The 18707-nt window shown below is 43.0% G+C and overlaps 1 protein-coding gene across 3 annotated transcripts in view; it reads right to left on the bottom strand.

Annotated features, from left to right (window-relative positions):
- The window catches only part of ugp2b (UDP-glucose pyrophosphorylase 2b), a 58744-nt gene extending 41867 nt beyond the window's left edge, over window positions 1–16877 (bottom strand). Inside the window, exons 1-4 of one of the 3 annotated variants that reach the window (XM_070889756.1) lie at window positions 16270–16782; window positions 12010–12109; window positions 9483–9607; window positions 5663–5770 (exon numbers count right to left, since the gene is read on the bottom strand). In XM_070889756.1, the coding sequence (XP_070745857.1) occupies window positions 5663–5770; window positions 9483–9575 (201 nt within the window). In that variant the 5' untranslated portion in view covers window positions 9576–9607; window positions 12010–12109; window positions 16270–16782. The other 2 variants (XM_070889758.1, XM_070889755.1) reach the window with 2 other exon arrangements.
- Between the last annotated feature and the right edge of the window lie 1830 nt (window positions 16878–18707).

The following is an 18707-nucleotide window of genomic DNA, read 5'->3' as shown; positions in this document are numbered from 1 at the left end:
AGTCATCTCTGGCTACAGGTGTGGTGCCAGAAGACTGGAGGACTGCTATTGTACCTTTGTTTAAAAAAGGGAGAAAGGGATAGACTGAGTAATTACAGGCCAGTCAGCTTAACCTCAGTGGTGGGAAAATTATTGGAAAAAAATCCTGAGGGACAGGATAAATTTTCATTTGGAAAGACATGGGTTAATCAAGGACAGTCAGCACAGATTTGTTAAGGGAAGGTTGTGTCTGACTAACTTGATTGATTTTTTGGAGGATGCAACCAGGAGGGTCGATGAGGACAGTGCGTATGATGTAGTGTATATGGATTTTAGCAAAACTTTTTAATAAGGTCCCACATGGCAAACTGGTCACAAAAATAATAGCCCATGGGATCCAGGGCAGAGTGGCAAGTTGGATCCCAAAATTGGCTCAGAGGCAGGACGCAAAGGGTAATGGTTGATGGGTGCTTTTGTGAGTGGAAGACTGTATCCAGTTTTGTTCTACAGAACTCAGTGCTGGGTCCCTTGCTTTTTGAGATATATATCAATGACTTGGACTTGAATGTTGGGGGTATGATTAAGTTTGCAGATGACACTAAAATAGGCTGTGTGGTTGATAATGAATAAGAAAGCTACAGATTGCAGGAAGATATCAATGTACTGGTCAGGTGGGCGGAACAGTGGCAAACAGAATTCAATCCGGCCAAGTGTGACTTAGACCTCCCCAAATGCACTAACAAGGCATGGGAAATATACATTCAATGTCACAATACTGAAAAGTGTAGAGGAACAAAGGGACCTTGGAGTGCAGGTCCACAGATCTCTGAAGGTAGGTCAGGTAGATAAGGTGGCATATGGAGTATTTGCATTTATTAGTCGAGGCATGGAATACAAGAGCACAGAGGTTATGCTTGAACTGTATAAAACACTGGTTAAGCCACAGCTGGAGTACTGTGTTCTGGTTACCACATTATAGGAAATATGTGATTGCACTGGAAAGGGTGCAGAGGAGATTTACAAGAATGTTGCCGGGGCTGGAGAATTTTGGCTATGAGGAAAGATTGGGGATGCTGTGTCTTTTTTCTTTGGAACAGGAGGCTGAGAGGAGACCTAATTGAGGTGTTTAAAATTATGAGGGGCCTAGATAGACTTAATAGGAAGGATCCGTTTCCCTTGGCAGAGGGGTCAACAACCAGGGGACATAGATTTAAAGTAATTGGGGAAGGTTTAGAGGAATTATGAGGGGACATTTCTTCAGCCAGCCAGAGAGTGGTGGGGGTCTGGAACTCACTGAAACAGTGGTAGAGGCAGAAACCCTCACCATATTTTAAATATACTTGGATGTGCACAAAAGTGCTGTAACCTACAGGGCTACGGACCAAATGGGATTAGGCTGGGTAGTTCTTGGTTGGCGCAGACACGAAGGGCCGAAATAGCCTCCTTCCGTGCTGTAAAATTCTACAATTTTATGATTCTATAAGCAGTGGCAAACATTTGAGATATTTCATAACTATCAGCAAAGATATATTTCAGTGAGAAAGATAGACTCTAAGAGAAGGATGAATTATCCGTGGCTAACTAAGTAAAGGATGGTATCAAATTGAAAACGAAGGTATACAATATTGCAAAGAATAGTTCATGGCCAGAGGATTGGGAGATTTTTAGAAATATGACTAAAATATGAGAAGATAGTTAAAACAGACAGCAAGAGCTTCTACAGGTATATAAAAAGGAAGAGGATAGCTAAAGTAAACATTGGTCCCTTAGAGGATGAGACTGGGGAATTAATAATGAGAAACAGGGAAATGGCAGAGACTTTGAACAAATATTTTGTATCGGTCTTCACAGTAGAAGACACTAAAAGCATCCCAAAAATTGATAATCAAAGGGCTATTGGGAGGGCAGGGGGGAAATTGAAACAACTACTATCGCTAAAGATAAAGTACTAGGCAAACTAATGGGATTAAAGGTGGACAAGTTCCCTGGACCTGATGGCCTGCATCCTAGGGTTTTAAAAGAAGTGGCTGCAGAAATTGTGGATGCATTGGTTGTAATCTACCAAAATTCCCTAGATTCTGGAGGTCCCAGCAGATTGTAAAACTGCAAATATAATGGCCCTATTCAAGAAAGGAGGGAGACAGAAAGCAGGAAACTATAGACCAGTTAGCCTATCAGTCATTGGGAAAATGCTGGAGTCCATTATTAAGGAAGCAGTAGCAGGACATTTAGAAAATCATAATAGTCAAGCAGAGTCAGCTTGGTTTTACGGAAGAGAAATCATGTTTGATAAATTTGCTATAGTTCTTTGAGGATGTAATGAGCAGAGCTGATCAAGGGGAACCAGTAGATGTAGTGTAATTGGATTTCCAGAAGGCATCCGATAAGGTGCCAAATAAAAGGTTAGGCGGAGGATGGTGACGAACTTTTGGGGACATCCGAAACAGAGGACGCCGCTCCATAGACCCTCGCAGTTGACCGTATCAAAGGCCTTTGTAAGGTCGAAGGCGGCCATGTATAAGGGCTGGCGCTGTTCCCTGCAGCTGTTGCGCTGCAAAAATCATGTCCGTTGTGCCCGTAGGGGACAGAATCCGCACCGTGACTCCGGGAGGAGCTCCTCAGCCACAGGGAGAAGACAGTTAAGGAGGACTCTAGCGACGACTTTCCCAGTGGTTGATAGCAGGGAGATTCCTCTGTAGTTGCCGCAGTCGGACTGGTCCCTTTTAAAAAGATGGTCACAATCACTGCATCTCAGATCTCCCGTCGCCTTGATGTTCTTAAGCTGTCTTATGGCTTTTTCTACCTCGTGCAGTGTTGGGGTTTTACTGAGGCAGTGGCGGCGGGATGGAGTCAAGAACACTCGAGTCGAAGATCTTCGAAGTGTTCCTTCCAGCGGGCCCTGACTGCCTGTGTGTCCTTGATGAGTGTTTCCCTGTTCTTGGCCAGCAGTGGGGTGGAGCCTTGGGTGCTTGGACCGTAAATGGCCTTGACCGCAAAGAAGAATACTCGCACATTATGGCTGTCGATCAGCTACTGTACCTCCTGTGCTTTCTCCATCCATCATTTAGGTCCCTGGTTTTTGCTGGACCTCAGCCTTGAGCCATCTGTAATGCTGCTTTGCTGCTCCCGAGACGCACCAACACTAGCGTCCTTGACCAGGCCAACATCCCCAGCATTGAAGCACTGACCACATTTGGTCAGCTCCGCTGGGCAGGCCACATTGTCCGCATGCCAGATACGAGACTCCCAAAGCAAGTGCTCTGCTCGGAACTCCTTCACGGCAAACGAGCCAAAGGTAGGCAGAGGAAACGTTAGAAGGACACCCTCAAAGCCTCCCTGATAAAGTGCAACATCTCCACTGACACCTGGGAGTCCCTGTCCCAAGACCGCCCTAAGTGGAGGAAGTGCATCCGGGAGGGCGCTGAGCACCTCGAGTCTCATCACCGAGAGTGTGCAGAAATCAAACGCAGGCAGTGGAAAGAGCGTGCGGCAAACCTGTCCCATCCACCATTTCCCTCAACGACTACCTGTCCCACCTGTGACAGGGATTGCGGTTCTCATATTGGACTGTTCAGCCACCCAAGGACTCATTAAGAGTGGAAGCAAGTCTTCCTCGATTCCGAGGGACTGCCTATGATGATGATGGAAGACATAAAAGGTTACTGCACAAGATAAGAGCTCACAGGGTTTGGGGGGGGGGGGTGTAATATATTAGCATGGATAGAGGATTGGCTAACTAACAGAAAACAGAATCAGGATAAATGGGTCATTTTCAGGTTGGCAAACTAACTAGTGGGGTGCCACAGGATTCAGTGCTGGGGCCTCAACTATTTACAATCTATATTAACGACTTGGATGAAGGGACAGAGTGTAATGTAGCCAAATTTAATGATACAAAGATAGGTGGGAAAGCAAGTTGTGAGGAGGACAAAAAGAATCTGCAAAGGGATATAGACAGGCTAAGAGAGTGGGCAAAAAATTGGCAGATGGAGTATAATGTGGGAAAATTTGAGGTAGGAAAAATAAAAGCGCAAATTACTTAAATGGGGAGAAATTACAAAATGCTGAGGTAGAGGGATCTGGGGGCCCTTGTACATGAAACACGCAAAGTTAGCATGCAGGTACAGCAAGTAATTATGAAGGCAAATGGAATGTTGGCCTTTATTGCAATGGGGATAGAGTGTAAAAATAGGGAAGCCCTATTAGAACTGTACAGGGCATTGGTGAGACCACACCTGGAGTACTGGGTACAGTTTTGATGATCTTATTTAAGGAGGGATATACCTGCATTGCAGGCAGTTCAGAGAAGGTTCACGAGGTTGATTCCTGCGATGAAAGGGTTGTCTTATCAAGTTGGGACTATACTCATTGGAGTTTAGAAGAATGAGGTGATCTTATTGAACCATATAAGATTCTGAGGGGACTTGATGGGGTAGATGCAGAGAGGATGTTTCCTCTTGTGGGGGAATCTAGAACTAGAAGGCATAGTTTCAGAATAAGGAGTCGCTATTTAAAATGGAAATGAGGAGGAATTTCTTCTGAGGGTCGTGAAACTTTGGAATTCTCTACCCTAGAGAGCTGTGGAGGCTGGGTCATTGAATATATTTAAGGTGGAGACATATTTTGAATGATAAGGGAGTCAAGGGTTATGGGGAGTGGGCAGGGAAGTGGAGTTAAAGCCAAGATCAGATCAGCCATGATCTTATTGAATTGGGACGGGGGGGTAAAAGGAGGACATTATGGTTAAAAAGTGTGTATTCTTGTATTTCCTATCCATAACTGTCACTTGTCAAGATTCTAGTCATGCTTTTTGCGTTAACATTTAACATTGAAAATGTCTATGCAATTAGTTATACAGGTGCAATGTCCCGAATCCACAACTCCGAAAAACGTAATTGTTCGAAAACCGGGCATTTTGCACATCTCAGATGGAGTCATCCAGAATCCAGAATTATTGTTCGAAAATGGACATTTTTGAGGTGGTCAACAGTGGAGTGGTTCAGTTTGGTAGGAGGAATAAGGAGGCTATTTACCGGTAAAAAAAAGTGTAGCGGTGGAGGAGGGCAGGAATCGAGGAACAGTGTGAATCGGCGAGCAGCGAGGTCCGAAATCTGGCAAAAGCCGAAATCCGGCTCGGATTCAGTTGAGGATTCCGGACTTCAGACAAGAAAATAAATAGTCTGAAATCTGGAATCCTCAACCAAATCCATGTCGGATTTCAGACCTCGCCACTCAAAACCCGGCATGGAGTCGATCGAGGATTCCGGATTCCGGACGTTGTACCTGTAATATAAATTCCCTATGTAAATGTGTGCTGTAGTTTCAAGCTGTGACTACCAGGTGGCATTGTAGTTTCACTGTACCCTCTGCCACACCATGAGCAACACTGCAGGAGATCGGCTAGTAGTAAAAATAAAGAGAGAATTAATGTTAAGTTTATATTTTAGAAACTTCTAGTCAGCCACTGAAACTTTACAGGTAGTTGTTATAGCGATGAAATTAAAAGGGAGCGGCAGCCATTTCCTATTAAATCCCTATTTATTATAGATTAACTTCACATCACAGGAGTGAAAAATATTCCAGTTGCAATGTTTGCATTTTTGCTATTTATTGATTGCAGGCATAGCATTTCTATCCTATAGTTACTTTAGTAGCTATTGTACTGTATATATATAGAACTTACAGAATCTTCAGGTGCTTTCTGAATCTTCTCCCATTCTACTGAAGGACCCTTCCTCTGCAGTAAACTGTGAAACAGTTTCTGGAATCCCTCAATATCTTTCTTCATTTGCTTAAAATATAAAAACAATTAATTATATTAAAACATTTCCAGGCATAATTTGACATACATACAGGATCCACAAAAATGTGAAGAGCAAATTCTATAGTACAGAATTTATGATTTCTTGGCATTTTAATCTATGTTCATGTATTCTTTGCCAAGGGGTGGCGGAGGAACCTGAAATTAATGTACCAAAAGGCTTTAACGTGTTGAAAGTTCTGCAGAGTTGGCAGAATCTGTCATCATAAACAAGTACAGGTTGAACCTCTCTTATCCAGAACCCTCAAGACCTGGCCTGTTCTGGATAAGGGATTTTTCTGGACAAGGGGCAGTCACATTAAACTGGATGGTACAGGTACTGAGCAAGGGGATATTGGGCTGGCTGGCTTGGGGCTGGGAGTGCAGCAGAGAGATCATGGGTGGTGGTGGGGGGGGGGGGGGGCGGTGGATTGCGGGGTCAGGTCAGCGATTGCGGGTTGGCAGCGAGGAAGGACTTCAATTTGTTCATGTCGGAGTTCTGCGCATGCGCCACCCGGTGGCCGGGAATGGTTCTGGACAAGGGGTGGTTCCGGATAAGAGAGGTTCAACCTGTATTCTGTAAGACAAAGGTTTATAGCATCACCATCTGGTTCAAGAGATGTGTGAATTGACTGGATAGCATTTCCCCATTTCAAATCTGTATGATTAATAAAAAATATATCATCTTGAAACTTAACAGTTGCAGCTTCAACATTAAAAAGTCAGTCAACCAGCAACTTCCAACAAACTCACTTAAAAGTAAACTTTTGGTGTCAAAGCTCAAAATTAAGGATAACCAATTACTTTGCTCAGAAACAGGTATTACTTTTGATTTCCACTTAACATACAGGAACACTAAACATTTACAATGCACCCTATGCTTTTGGCTCCTGACTAGGTTTCAGTTGAGAAGCAAAGAACCACTCAACGCTCTTAAAATATGTAAAAATTCAGCACCTACTTTAAATCAGAATTGATAGTGAATGAATTTGAATGTGAAAATGATTTGTCACTTTTAAAAGATACTACAGAATTAGACTATCCATTATAAATCACTTGTTATAAATTAATTTTAAACTACAAGCCTGAAAAATGATCTACTATAGAAGTATAATGACCAGATTTTGCAGTCAGTGGTGAAGGGATGCACTCACCATTCAGTACACCAACAACTGCCCAGAGTTTTTGCGGGCTTTTAGCAGAAACTCACCGTCATCGGATGTCTGATGAGAGTGTGGTACTCTCCACAGGGCATCTATGGTATGTGCGAACAAGGAAAGCAACAGTGTGACTCTTCAATCAGATTGAAGAATCCTCACCGAGGCACGCAGCGTCAAAACCAGGAGGTAAAAAGATAGAATTTTTTTTTTTAAATCTGCAATACTAATTATATTCTGAAGGAATAAAACTCCACATTTGTAAAATTAAATTTTCAGGGCTAGAGATTGTTTGGCAGTAATTATGGAATATCATGCTGTTACAAATGCACCAGTTCCAATTTTTTCTGGCGTAAAAACAGAAAATGTGGAAATACTCGGCAGGTCAGACAGTGTCTGTGGAGAGAGAAACAGAGTTAACATTTCAAGTCGATGACCCAATTTTCTGGCATGTTTAGTTGGTAACTAGGGGTTAAGTGCTGCAACTTCACACCCTTACAGACTCGGCACTTAAATCAAATCGGCGAGGTACTGTTATAACACAGCCTGTGGAGGAGCAAATGAAATGTTGGCCTTTATTGCAAGGGGGATAGAGTATAAAAGCAGAGAAGCCCTGCTACAACTGTACAGGGTATTGGTGAGGTCACACCTGGAGTACTGTGTACAGTTTTGGTCTCCGTATTTAAGGAAGGATATACTTGCATTGGAGGCTGTTCAGAGAAGGTTCACTAGGTTGATTCCGGAGACGAGGGGGTTGACTTATGAAGATAGGTTGAGTAGATTGGGCCTATGCACATTGGAGTTCAGGTGATCTTATTGAAACTTAGAAGATAATGAGGGGGCTCATCAAGGTGGATGCAGAGGATATTTCCACTCGGGGAAACTAAAGCTAGGGGACATAGTCTTAGAATAAGGGGCCGCCCATTTAAAACTGGGATGAGGAGAAATTTCTTCTGAGGGTTGTAAATCTATGGAATTCTCTGCCCTCCCCCAGAGAGCTGTGGAGGCTGGGTCATTGAATATATTTAAGGCAGAGGTAGACAGATTTTTGAGCGATAAGGGAGTAAAGGGTTAAGGGGAGTGGGCAGGGAAGTTGAGCTGAGTCCATGATCAGATCAGCCATGATCTTATCGAATGGCGGAGCAGGCTTGAGGGGCCAAATGGCATACTCCTGCTCCTATTTCTTATGTCCTTATGTCCTTCAATTGGACTGCAACTTCCGGATTTCCACGTTTAACAGCACATGTGCAGACTCCTGAAATTGTTGTTTGATTTACTCCATAATAACAGTGAGCGCCGTTAGCCTCACCAATGCAAAATCTGGACCAATTTTCTACCACTTGGTATATACAAGCAAATAATTTTATTCAATCACAGGATGTGGGCCTCGCATTTATTACCCATCCCCAATTGCCCTCGAAGGTACTCTTAGAAACATAGAAATTTACAGCGCAGAAGGAAGCCATTTGGCCCAGTGTCCGCGCCGGCCGACAAAGAGCTGCACGGTCCTTGGTCAGCAGCCCTAAAGGTTACATATAAACCGATGAACAATGACAGAAAGGCAAAGGGCACTCAGCCCAACCAGTCCGCCTCACACAACTGCAACACCCCTTATACTAAAAACATCTGCACTCCACCCCACGCGGAGCCATGTGATCTCCTGGGAGGCAAAAACCAGATATAAACCCAGGCCAATTTAGGGAGAAAAAACCTGGGAAAATTCCTCTCGGACCCATCCAGGTGATCGACACTAGTCCAGGAGATCACCCTGGCCGTATTCTATTCCCTGCAGTATGTGCCATTATATCTGCACCATCCAACAAAAGGTCATCAAGTCTAATCCCAATTACTTGATGCCTTTATTTACAGAAGCAACACCAAAAATGTCAATGGATGTTTGCTCAATTATACGAGGACTGGTGTAAGCCTTTTAACCACTAATAGTAAACACATATATACACAAATTAAATGCATTCCTGAGAGTTTAAATCAATGTGGTAGTCATTGCTTTTGTTTTCAATACCACATTTATACATCAAGTCCAGCTCACCATCAATCCAGTCTTACCGACCTACATTAGCTCTTTGTCACCTAATGCATCATTTAAAATCTTCACCTACAAATCCCTCCACAGCCTCGCCTCATCCTACTTCTGTAATCTCCCAGTTTTTCAACTCTAACCTTGTGTGAACCCTTTTCCTCCACTACATTACTGGTGAAACCTCTAATTGTCTCAGCTCTACTCTCTGGAACTGCCTCGCTAAACTTTTCCACCTCTTTCTCCCTACCGTTAAGAGTCCTTAAAACTCAGCTCTTTGCTCAAGCCTTCTATCACCAACTCCTCTATAAATGGTCAACACCCATTCCTTTCCCCTTTGGGAAGCTAGTCGAGACATTTTTCTATGTTAAATGCTCTACATAAAGTGGTAGCTGCTGCAATGATCAGCCATGATCTTATTGAATGGCGGTGCAGGCTCGAAGGGCCGAATGGCCTACTCCGGCACCTATTTTCTATGTTTCTATGTAAAAAGAAAAAAATAACATACTTCTTGTTCACTGTGTGTAGCAGTTGCCAGTAACTGAGCAAGCTCATCTCCCATGGAAGTTTCCAGCTCCTGGCACTCAAACTGGGCTCTCATGCTTGCGGTAAAATGTGGAGGTACAGAAACACCTAGAACATGGGGAAAAGAAAAAGCAATTTATACAAACACTTAAAATACACTGCCTCTAGAAATGCATCATATTACAATCATTTTGGAGATGGTTCACTGAACATAGATTAGTTTTGATCACAGTACTAAATTAAATTAGGGTTTATCAACTACTAATGTCTGGATCTCACAAAATCTTAAAACAGCATGCCCCAAGGTTTAAAGAAACGTAACTAGCTTCTGAAAAGTCCGAATTAAGGATGAGCAGCAGCCCGACAGGATGAATTGAGACACTAATAAACCTGATGCAAAGGGGACAGAATGTGTGTATTTTGCACTGTTTGTCTTCAAACAGGACAAACCAGCAAAAAACAAGAAATAGGAATCAACTTTTTGGGCCTCAAGGACCAAAACAGGTCAGACACCCTTGATCCAGACTCACAAATAATGGATTTTTGGGTGAGGTACTACAGGCCACTTATAACCCATGCAATCATACCAAGGCACAAAGTTGACTTCAGAAGAGGGAGGAAAATGGCCAAGTCTGCTGAAGCCTACTTTACAATTCCAAGGATGTTGTGCGCTCCAGGCAGGAGACGGATCCCCGAGCACATTATGGTATCAGCCCTAAATTTAGCTGAAGAGATTATTTTAAAGGCTAATAACTTAGAAATGTTTATGATAATCGAGTGATATTAAGAGTAAGAAATGTTACATTTCCTGTCAGCATCAAGCATTCCCCCATCAGGTGGAGAATGAATCTGATACATTGTGCAGTGAAGTTTCCCTGTATTTTTACATTAAGTTAAAGAGCACCTCCATCAGACTAATGCAAAACTCGGTTTCTCACTCAAGCCACTATGGTGGCCTAACCAATTACTATTGAATTAGGGGCATATTTATGGTAGACTGATCAATTAACAGCAAGTTTTCAGATCAAGTTAATTTAGATAGATTGTGGTGTTATACAAACACATGGCAGAGATCTTTTTCTTCATTTGCAGTCTGTCAAACTACTAGAAATGGGTTAATTAAAATTCTAGATCTTTTTTTTTTTAAAATATGAGTTCAAGTAATACTCTGGGGAAGATTTCAGAAAAAAATATTTGAGGCTTATCTTTGCATCGGTCAGATCACATTAACATTTTTTTTTTTTTTAAATGTGCTCAGTTCTGATATTTAGCTTTTCAACCCAAAAGAAATTTTCATCCCACATATCAGGACAACTGCACCCATAAATATGGCACTTACTTTAATATATGAATATGGCTGAATAATTTTCAGTCAATGCTGGGAGTTGGTAAACAGTACAATACAATCTAGAAGTGTAAAAAGGGCTTAAATCAAGGAAAGTAGCAGTCCTTGAATTTATAACTTCTCTGATAATTAAGTAGCCCATTCTAGCCTACAGCAGGATCTGGATATAGGTTTGAGCTGACAAGTGCCAGGTAATGTCCATCTCAAACAAAGCAGCCTCCCAGCCACCTCCTTGACTCTCAATGACACAAACACTACGAAGTTCCCCACTGCCAACATCAAGGGTCACCATTGACCAGAAACCCAAGTAGACCAGCCATATCAATATTGTGGCTACAAGATCAGGGCAGAGGCAGCGACTGGCTCCCTTCCTGACCCATCCCAGCAGCTGATGAGGAAGAACATGCCTTTTCACCGGTAGCAAAAGCAGCAGGAAGCTTCTGATCGTCTGAAAGGTTTGCTGGCCAAATTTCAACAAAAACACTACTCAAATCGTGGCAGATACAAATCCAACCGAATGAAGTGCAGGAACAGGATGGAATGTGGAGCGCTCGTCACTTGAGAGTAGCTGCCCGACAAGTGTGGGACGATGCTACATGCATTAGCTGTGATGTGGGCCTGTGAGCACTTCAATATTTATGTATTTGGCTGAAAGTTTAAATTAGAAATTGACCACAAGTCATTACAGAGTATATCTACTCCAAAACAAAGGCCAAACATTTCTGGCATGTTGGCTAGATGGACCCCCTAAGTACTTCCACTATTTTCTACCTTTTTCCATACAAATTGTGAATTTTATGAATTCAGTAACAAAGTTTTATTCATGTATCAGAAGACAACTTTTCCTATACAGATTAGTATCCAGCATTTAAAAAGGGCAATGGGAATGTTAAAAGGAGCTGGCAAATGAAGGATCTAGACAAGTTATTGCAACACTGAGTAAATACAAAACTTTGCACCCATTGTGTTGGATGGGTTGATTTTTTCCAGTCTGAACAGTCAAGATTAAAGCAGAACACAGACACCAAGGAAGGTAGTTTGGTTTTTGAAGTCAGTCAGGTAGCAAAAGGCTGCAAGGGGAGCATGGTTGCATCATGGGGCAGAGGTGAGAGAGAATTGCAAGTTCTTTATTTGGTATTACTTGAACAAGTTGTATTGATTATACCAGTTATTCGGCTTTATTCTAGATGGTGAAACATTTTATGAATCCAACAAAGCTTCATCTCAAAAAAAAGGCTGGAAATACTCAGCAGGTCAGGCATCATCTGTGGAGAGAGAAACAGAGTTAATGTTTCAGGTCACCGACCTATCAGAACTGGAAAAAGTTACAGATGTAACAGGTTTTAAGTACAGAAGCAAGGAAAGGGAAGGTCTGTGATAGGGTGGAAGAGGAGAGATTAAATGACAAAGATGATGGAACAAGGAGCAGGGGGTTGGTAATAGGACAAGTAAAGAAACTAAAGATGATCAAGAGGAGATGTAAATGGCAACAGCAGAATCAACAGCTGCTGGCCATAAAAATGGGAGCAGTGGCAATGATCTGAAATTGTTGAACTCAATGTTGAATCCGGAAGGACTCCAGCTTCCTAACTCCATCCGCAAGTGTGATTGAAGGAATGTATAAGCGCAAGCTGGGGAGATCAGGTTCAAGTTACAAAGGAGTTTTTTCGTTGCACTCCAGAGTCAAATTACCAAAGAGATGTAAAACAGCGAGAGTCAATTCCCATAAAAGTTTCTCAGATCACTCACAGGAGCAAATGGTGGCATCAAACCCGAGAGACCCAAATGGGTAACACTAGGCAAAAATCAAGCAGAGATAATACAGTTCCAAAAGATACATTTTAATTCTTTGATGTAGCATATCTTCTTAGGCAGTCCCCCAGAGTCAAGGACAACTTACTTCCACACTAAAATGAGTTCTAAGGTGACTGATGAGACCAATGCAGGATCTACAGTTTCTGTCTCAGGTGGGGCAGATGGTGGTTGGAGGGATGGGTTGCTTGATTTGTCATACACACCTTCTGCTGTTTGTACTTGGCTTCCATGTGCTCCCAACAGAGACTCAAAGTAGCATATATGTGCATATCTAATGCAGTAGGTACCCAAAAGTATTTCTTGTAGACAATACACAAGCAGAGTCAACTGGCAGAATAAAAACAACCAATTTAGTGTGATTTTGTTGCAAGCTCTCAGTTTATATGGACTTGATCGACACAAAGTTGGTCTGGATTCCACCAATAGATTGCAATACATAATTCACTGGGAGACTAGGTGATACAGTTTTAATATACTGTCCTTTTACACCAAGGTACCAGCCTTAAGTACAGGCTAATGCAATGCTGAAAAATGCAAGTTGCTCCAAGGTTTCCCAGCATCTGGATGGCCAGAACTGGATACAGTACTCTGTGGTTTGACCAGAACATAGCATGGCTTAAGCACAATTCAGTTTGTCATAACTTCCTTTGACTTGTACTCTACTGTTGGTAGAGTTTGCTTTGTTGCTCTAGTTATTGGGCATGTTGAGCACCTTGTCTATTAATACCTCAAACTCAACTTCACTCAGCTATTTTAACACCATGAATATTTATGCCTTTGCTTCTTCTGATATGCTGTACTTTACAATAGAAAATTCAACATTGAAAATTTGCAATAAAGTGTATTCTACCAATCAGAATCATCTACATTCTGCAGTATCCTCATAGTATCATAGACCATAGAGGCCACCATTCAGCCCAAAGAGGCTGCAATTTTCAACTGGAGTAGGTCATTTGGCCCTTCAAGCCAGCTCCACCATTCAAGATCATGGCTGATCTTCTACCTCAACTCCACCTTCTCGCACAGTCCCCCATAATCCCTGAATTCACAAAAATTATCTACCGCTGTCTTGAATATACTTAACGATTGAGCATCCACAGGTCTCTGGGATAGAGAATTCTAAAGATTCACAACCTTGAGTGAAGAAATTTCTCCTAATCAGTCCTAAATGCCTAACCCTTTATTCTGAGACGGTGACAATGTTCTAGATTCCCCAACCAGGGGAAACATTTTCTCAGCATTAACCCCATCAAGCCCCTTAAGAATGTTATACATTTTAATTAGATCACCCCTCATTCTTCTAAACTCTAGGAAATATAGGCCTAGTCTATTCAATCTTCTCTGGGCAATCATCTCATCCCAGGAACAAGTCTAATGAACCTTCATTGCACTCCCTCTAAGGTAAGTATGTCTTTCCTTTGTTAAGGCGGCCAGAACTGAACACAGTACTTCGGGTGTGGCCTCACCAACGGCCTGTATAACTGTAGTAAGACTTATTTACTCTTGTACTCTAATCCCACCCCTTTGTAACAAAAGCTAACGTACCATTTGCTTTCTGCACCTATATGTTAACTTTGAGATTCATGTACAAGGACACCCAGGTCCCTCTGAATGTAAACATTTCCCAGTCTCACCATTCAGAAGATAATCTGCTTTTGTTTCTGACCTCACATCTTACTTTCTCACCTAACTTTATATCAGCAAACTTGAATACGTTATATTCAGGGTCATCCAAGTCATTTAGATTGTAAATAACCGAGGCCGAAGTACTGATCCTTGTGGGACCCCACTAATTGCAGCCTGCCAATCTGAAAAAGTCCTGTTTATTCCTACTCTTTTCTGTCCATTAACTAATCCTCAATCTATGCTAATATATTATTCCCAATCCCATATGTTCTAATTTTATGTAATAACCTCTTGTGTGGCACCTTATCGAATGCTTTTTGAAAATCCAAATACAGTACTCTAGTCTCCCCTGAAGTCTTTCATCCCCGATATAATTCTAATAAATCTCCTCTGCACCTTCGCCAAAGCCTCAACATGAACTCATTTTTAGAGTGGAAGCAAGTCTTCCTCGATTAAGGGACTGCCTATGATGAACATAACCCCCTTCCTAAAGGATCCATTGGCCTTCATCTGTCAGGTTTGCAGTTTGAGTTTGTAAAAGGTAAGAGGTGCTTTTTCACAACTTTCAGAAATGCTACTAATGTAGGATGCACTTATTGCACTAAAAATGCTGATTGGATCTCCATGATCACATGACCCAATTGCTGATTTAGCCTCCAAGGACACACCAAGCAGTTTCTCTGGAATGTATAATTAGAACCACCCTGCCCAAGTTCTCAGTGACTTTGCAAAGTGCAATTCGAGCCATTCTGACTGCCATTGTCAGACAGGATAGTGCTCCCCCATCCCAAGTTTTTTGTAAACATGTGCTGTCATTTCAAGCTGTGACTACCAGGTAGTTTCACTGTACCCTCTGCCACACCATAAGCAACACTGCAGGAGATTGGCTAGTAGTTTAAAAAAGAGAATGATAATTTTACATTTTAGAAACTTCTAGTCAGCCTCAAACTTTACATGTAGTTGTATAGCAGTGAAATGAAAAAGCAGCAGCAAGGTCCCATCACTGATATTAACTTCAGTGTCTGGTTTGAGGAGTCTGCACATGCACAGGAGGACAGGGGCAGAGCCTGTGGGTGGTGGTGTGCATGCGTAGGTGTCAGGGGTGAAGTCCAGGGCACACAGGTGCAGAAGGACACTCAAAAAACTAGTGCAAATAATCACTGATCAACATAGTACTACCTGAAATGGTTAATAGTGTTATTTTTTTGGGGTGGGCACGGAAGAGAAAGGAAAAGTGAAAGTTGTTTTTCTATTTAGCTTCGAGTCCAAATAGTTTAAAAGCTAATATAAAATAGAATTTTCATTTCCAAAACGTTTTCTTTGCAAAAAAATTGCAATGAATCATATGTAGCCAGGAGTAATTAAACGGTCACAATAAAGAGCAGTCATGATGCAAGCAGCAATGCCGTATACTTACATAGACAACGCTGGCAATGGCACAAGTAAACGGAACCCATTTGCTTTAGTGGTCGCACTTACTTCCAAAACAAGCACTCGAAATATACGGCTACTAGCTGGCGATATTGGAGCAGATATGCTCTGCATTTGCCATGCATGACCTTCGAGCAGAGCAAATTTGTACTCTTCCACAATTCTGAATATTCCTATTGGACTTTATCCAGACCACTGGCCGAACATTTAGCAAAGCATTGACGCACCTTCCACAGCTCCAGAACTATGCGCAAGGTTCCCAAATATGTTGCAATATTCGCCGCAGAATTTACCACGCAAGAGACTAAATTGCAAGTGGTTATGAACCTTCCGCGAGATAAGCTACAAGTCAAGAATCGAAGTGATGGGCCTGGACCAAAACATTTTTTTTTAAAAAAGCGGTTCACACTCCAAGAAAACAAAAAAAAAGTTTGGATTATATAACAGAACGACGCCCGATGCTTTGAATGGTACAGGAGACGACCGTTCGGCCCATCCTGGCTCCTTACTCCCACTCCCCTGGAAATTTTCCTTCGCAACTTGATCCACTTACCTCCCGACATTGTCAAAAAAATTATGTGACAGCACCAAGGGCAGGCAATCCGCTCGGAAAACGCAATATTCCCAGTCGCGGTTGGAAGCGCTCGCAATGTCGATAACAACGGCCAATGCGCGCTGGGATGCGGTGTTGAGAGAGCCGGGGAGGAACTGACACATAGCCCGGCCCTTGAATAAAGTGGGAGTTTCATCCCCAGCCCATCCCAATCCCGTGTCACAGCCAGCGCCAATCTGCGGGAGGGAGGGAGGGCGCGAACATTAACCCGCTTTATCTCGGGGAAAACCGTGAGTAAAAATACTACAGCGTCGACAGTAAAGACACGGTCCCTTCCTCCGCCAGACACTGGGTACAGGCCCCACCCAGGCGCCCGGCCCCAGATTTGCCTCCACGGCTTCTTTCCCAGCTGGCCTGAGCAGCGACTGCAGAGGTGAACAAACAAGCCGCGCCTCCCGGGCTGCTGGTGATCCGGAGCCAGAGCCGGAGCCGGAGCCGGACCCGGGGCCGATGATCCCAAACCCACCTTCAGGTTCAGGAGAACAGCAAACGTCAGGGGCCGGACAGGGAGGGTGCTTCTATTGCTGCAGGGCAGTGACTGACAGGCGCTATAGCCAATCGGCTGCGGGTGGCAGCTATGTGACGTCACGTGTCTGGCCTGAAAGGGCAGTGCAAGGTGATTCAATGACTTTGAAAAAGGAATTGGATAAATATTCAAGGGGACAATGTGCAGCGCTCTGGGGAAAGGGCAGGGGAGTGGGACTAATTGGAAAGCCCATTCCAAGAGGTGGCACAGGCACAATGGGCCAAATGGCCTCCTTCTGTGCTGTACATAGGATCAGGAGGAGGCCGTAAAGCCCCTCGAGCCTGTTCCACCGTTCAATTAGATCATGGCTGATCTTGTACCATAACACTATATTTATCCACCTTGGTTTTGTAACCCTTAAGATAATACCCATATCTAACAAAAATTATCAGTCTCAGTTTTTAAATTTCCAACTGACCCCTAGCATCAATAGATCTTTAGGGGACAGACAGTTTCAGATTTCCACTAGCCTTTGTGTGAAGAAGTGCTTCCTGCCATCACTTCGCTCTAATTTTAAGGTTACACCTCCTTGTCCTGGATTTTATGCATTCTATGATTCATGCAAATGGACTTGGCTTCTATCTGCACATGACCGCCACAAACTCCGTTCCCTAGTCACTGACTCCATCCCATCTCAATGTAACGAGATAATGTATAGCTTCCTCTAGCTAGGAGATATCGATTATAGCTAGGAGGTATAGGGAGCTGTATTGAGAGAGAGGGTCTGTGAAGGAACACCATTTTAAAGCTCCACATAGCTATCTGAAATCTCCCAAATAAATAGAGTGAAGTTGAACTAAGAGTGTTCAAGATACTATAAAATACATGGGTCAGAAGTGGAGACTTTTGTTGAACGCATCTATGACCAAAATATAGAAACATAGAAAATAGGTGCAGGAAGTAGGCCATTCGGTCCTTCGAGCCTGCACCACCATTCAATAAGATCATGGCTGATCGTTCACCTCAGTACCCCTTTCATGCTTTCTCTCCATACCGCTTGATCCCTTTAGCCATAAGAGCCATATCTAACTCCCTCTTAAATATATCCAATAAACTGGCATCTACAACTCTCTGCGGTAGGGAATTCCACAGGTTAATAACTCTGAGTGAAGAAGTTTCTCCTCATCTCAGTCCTAAATGGCTTACCCCTTATCCTTAGACTATGTCCCCTGGTTCTGGACTTCCCCAACATAGGGAACATTCTTCCTGCATCTAACCTGTCCAGTCCCGTCAGAATTTTATATGTTTCTATGAGATCCCCTCTCATCCTTCTAAACTCCAGTGAATATAAGCCCAGTCGATCCAGTCTCTTCTCATATGTCAGTCCTGCCATCCCGGGAATCAGTCTGGTGAACCTTCGCTGCACTCCCTCAATAGCAAGAAAGTCCTTCCTCAGATTAGGAGACCAAAACTGAACACAATATTCCGGTGAGGCCTCACTAAGGGCCTGTACAACTGCAGTAAGACCTCCCTGCTCCTATACTCAAATCCCCTAGCTATGAAGGCCAACATACCATGTGCCTTCTTCACCGCCTGCTGAACCTGCATGCCAACTTTTAATGACTGATGTACCATGACACCAGGTCTTGCTGCACCTCCCCTTTTCCTAATCAGCCACCATTTAGATAATATTCTGCCTTTGTGTTTTTGCCACCAAAATGGATAACCTCACATTTATCCATATTATTCTGCATCTGCCACGCATTTGCCCACTCAGCTAACCTGTCCAAGTCACCCTGCAGCCTCTTAGCATCCTCCTCACAGCTCACACTGCCACCCAGCTTAGTGTCATCTGCAAACTTGGAGATATTACACTCAATTCCTTCATCTAAATCATTGGAACTGTAAGATT

The sequence above is a fragment of the Pristiophorus japonicus genome, chromosome 9 (genome assembly GCF_044704955.1).
Source record: "Pristiophorus japonicus isolate sPriJap1 chromosome 9, sPriJap1.hap1, whole genome shotgun sequence".
Lineage (NCBI taxonomy): Eukaryota > Metazoa > Chordata > Chondrichthyes > Pristiophoridae > Pristiophorus > Pristiophorus japonicus.
This window is presented reverse-complemented; position numbering and strand designations above follow the sequence as displayed.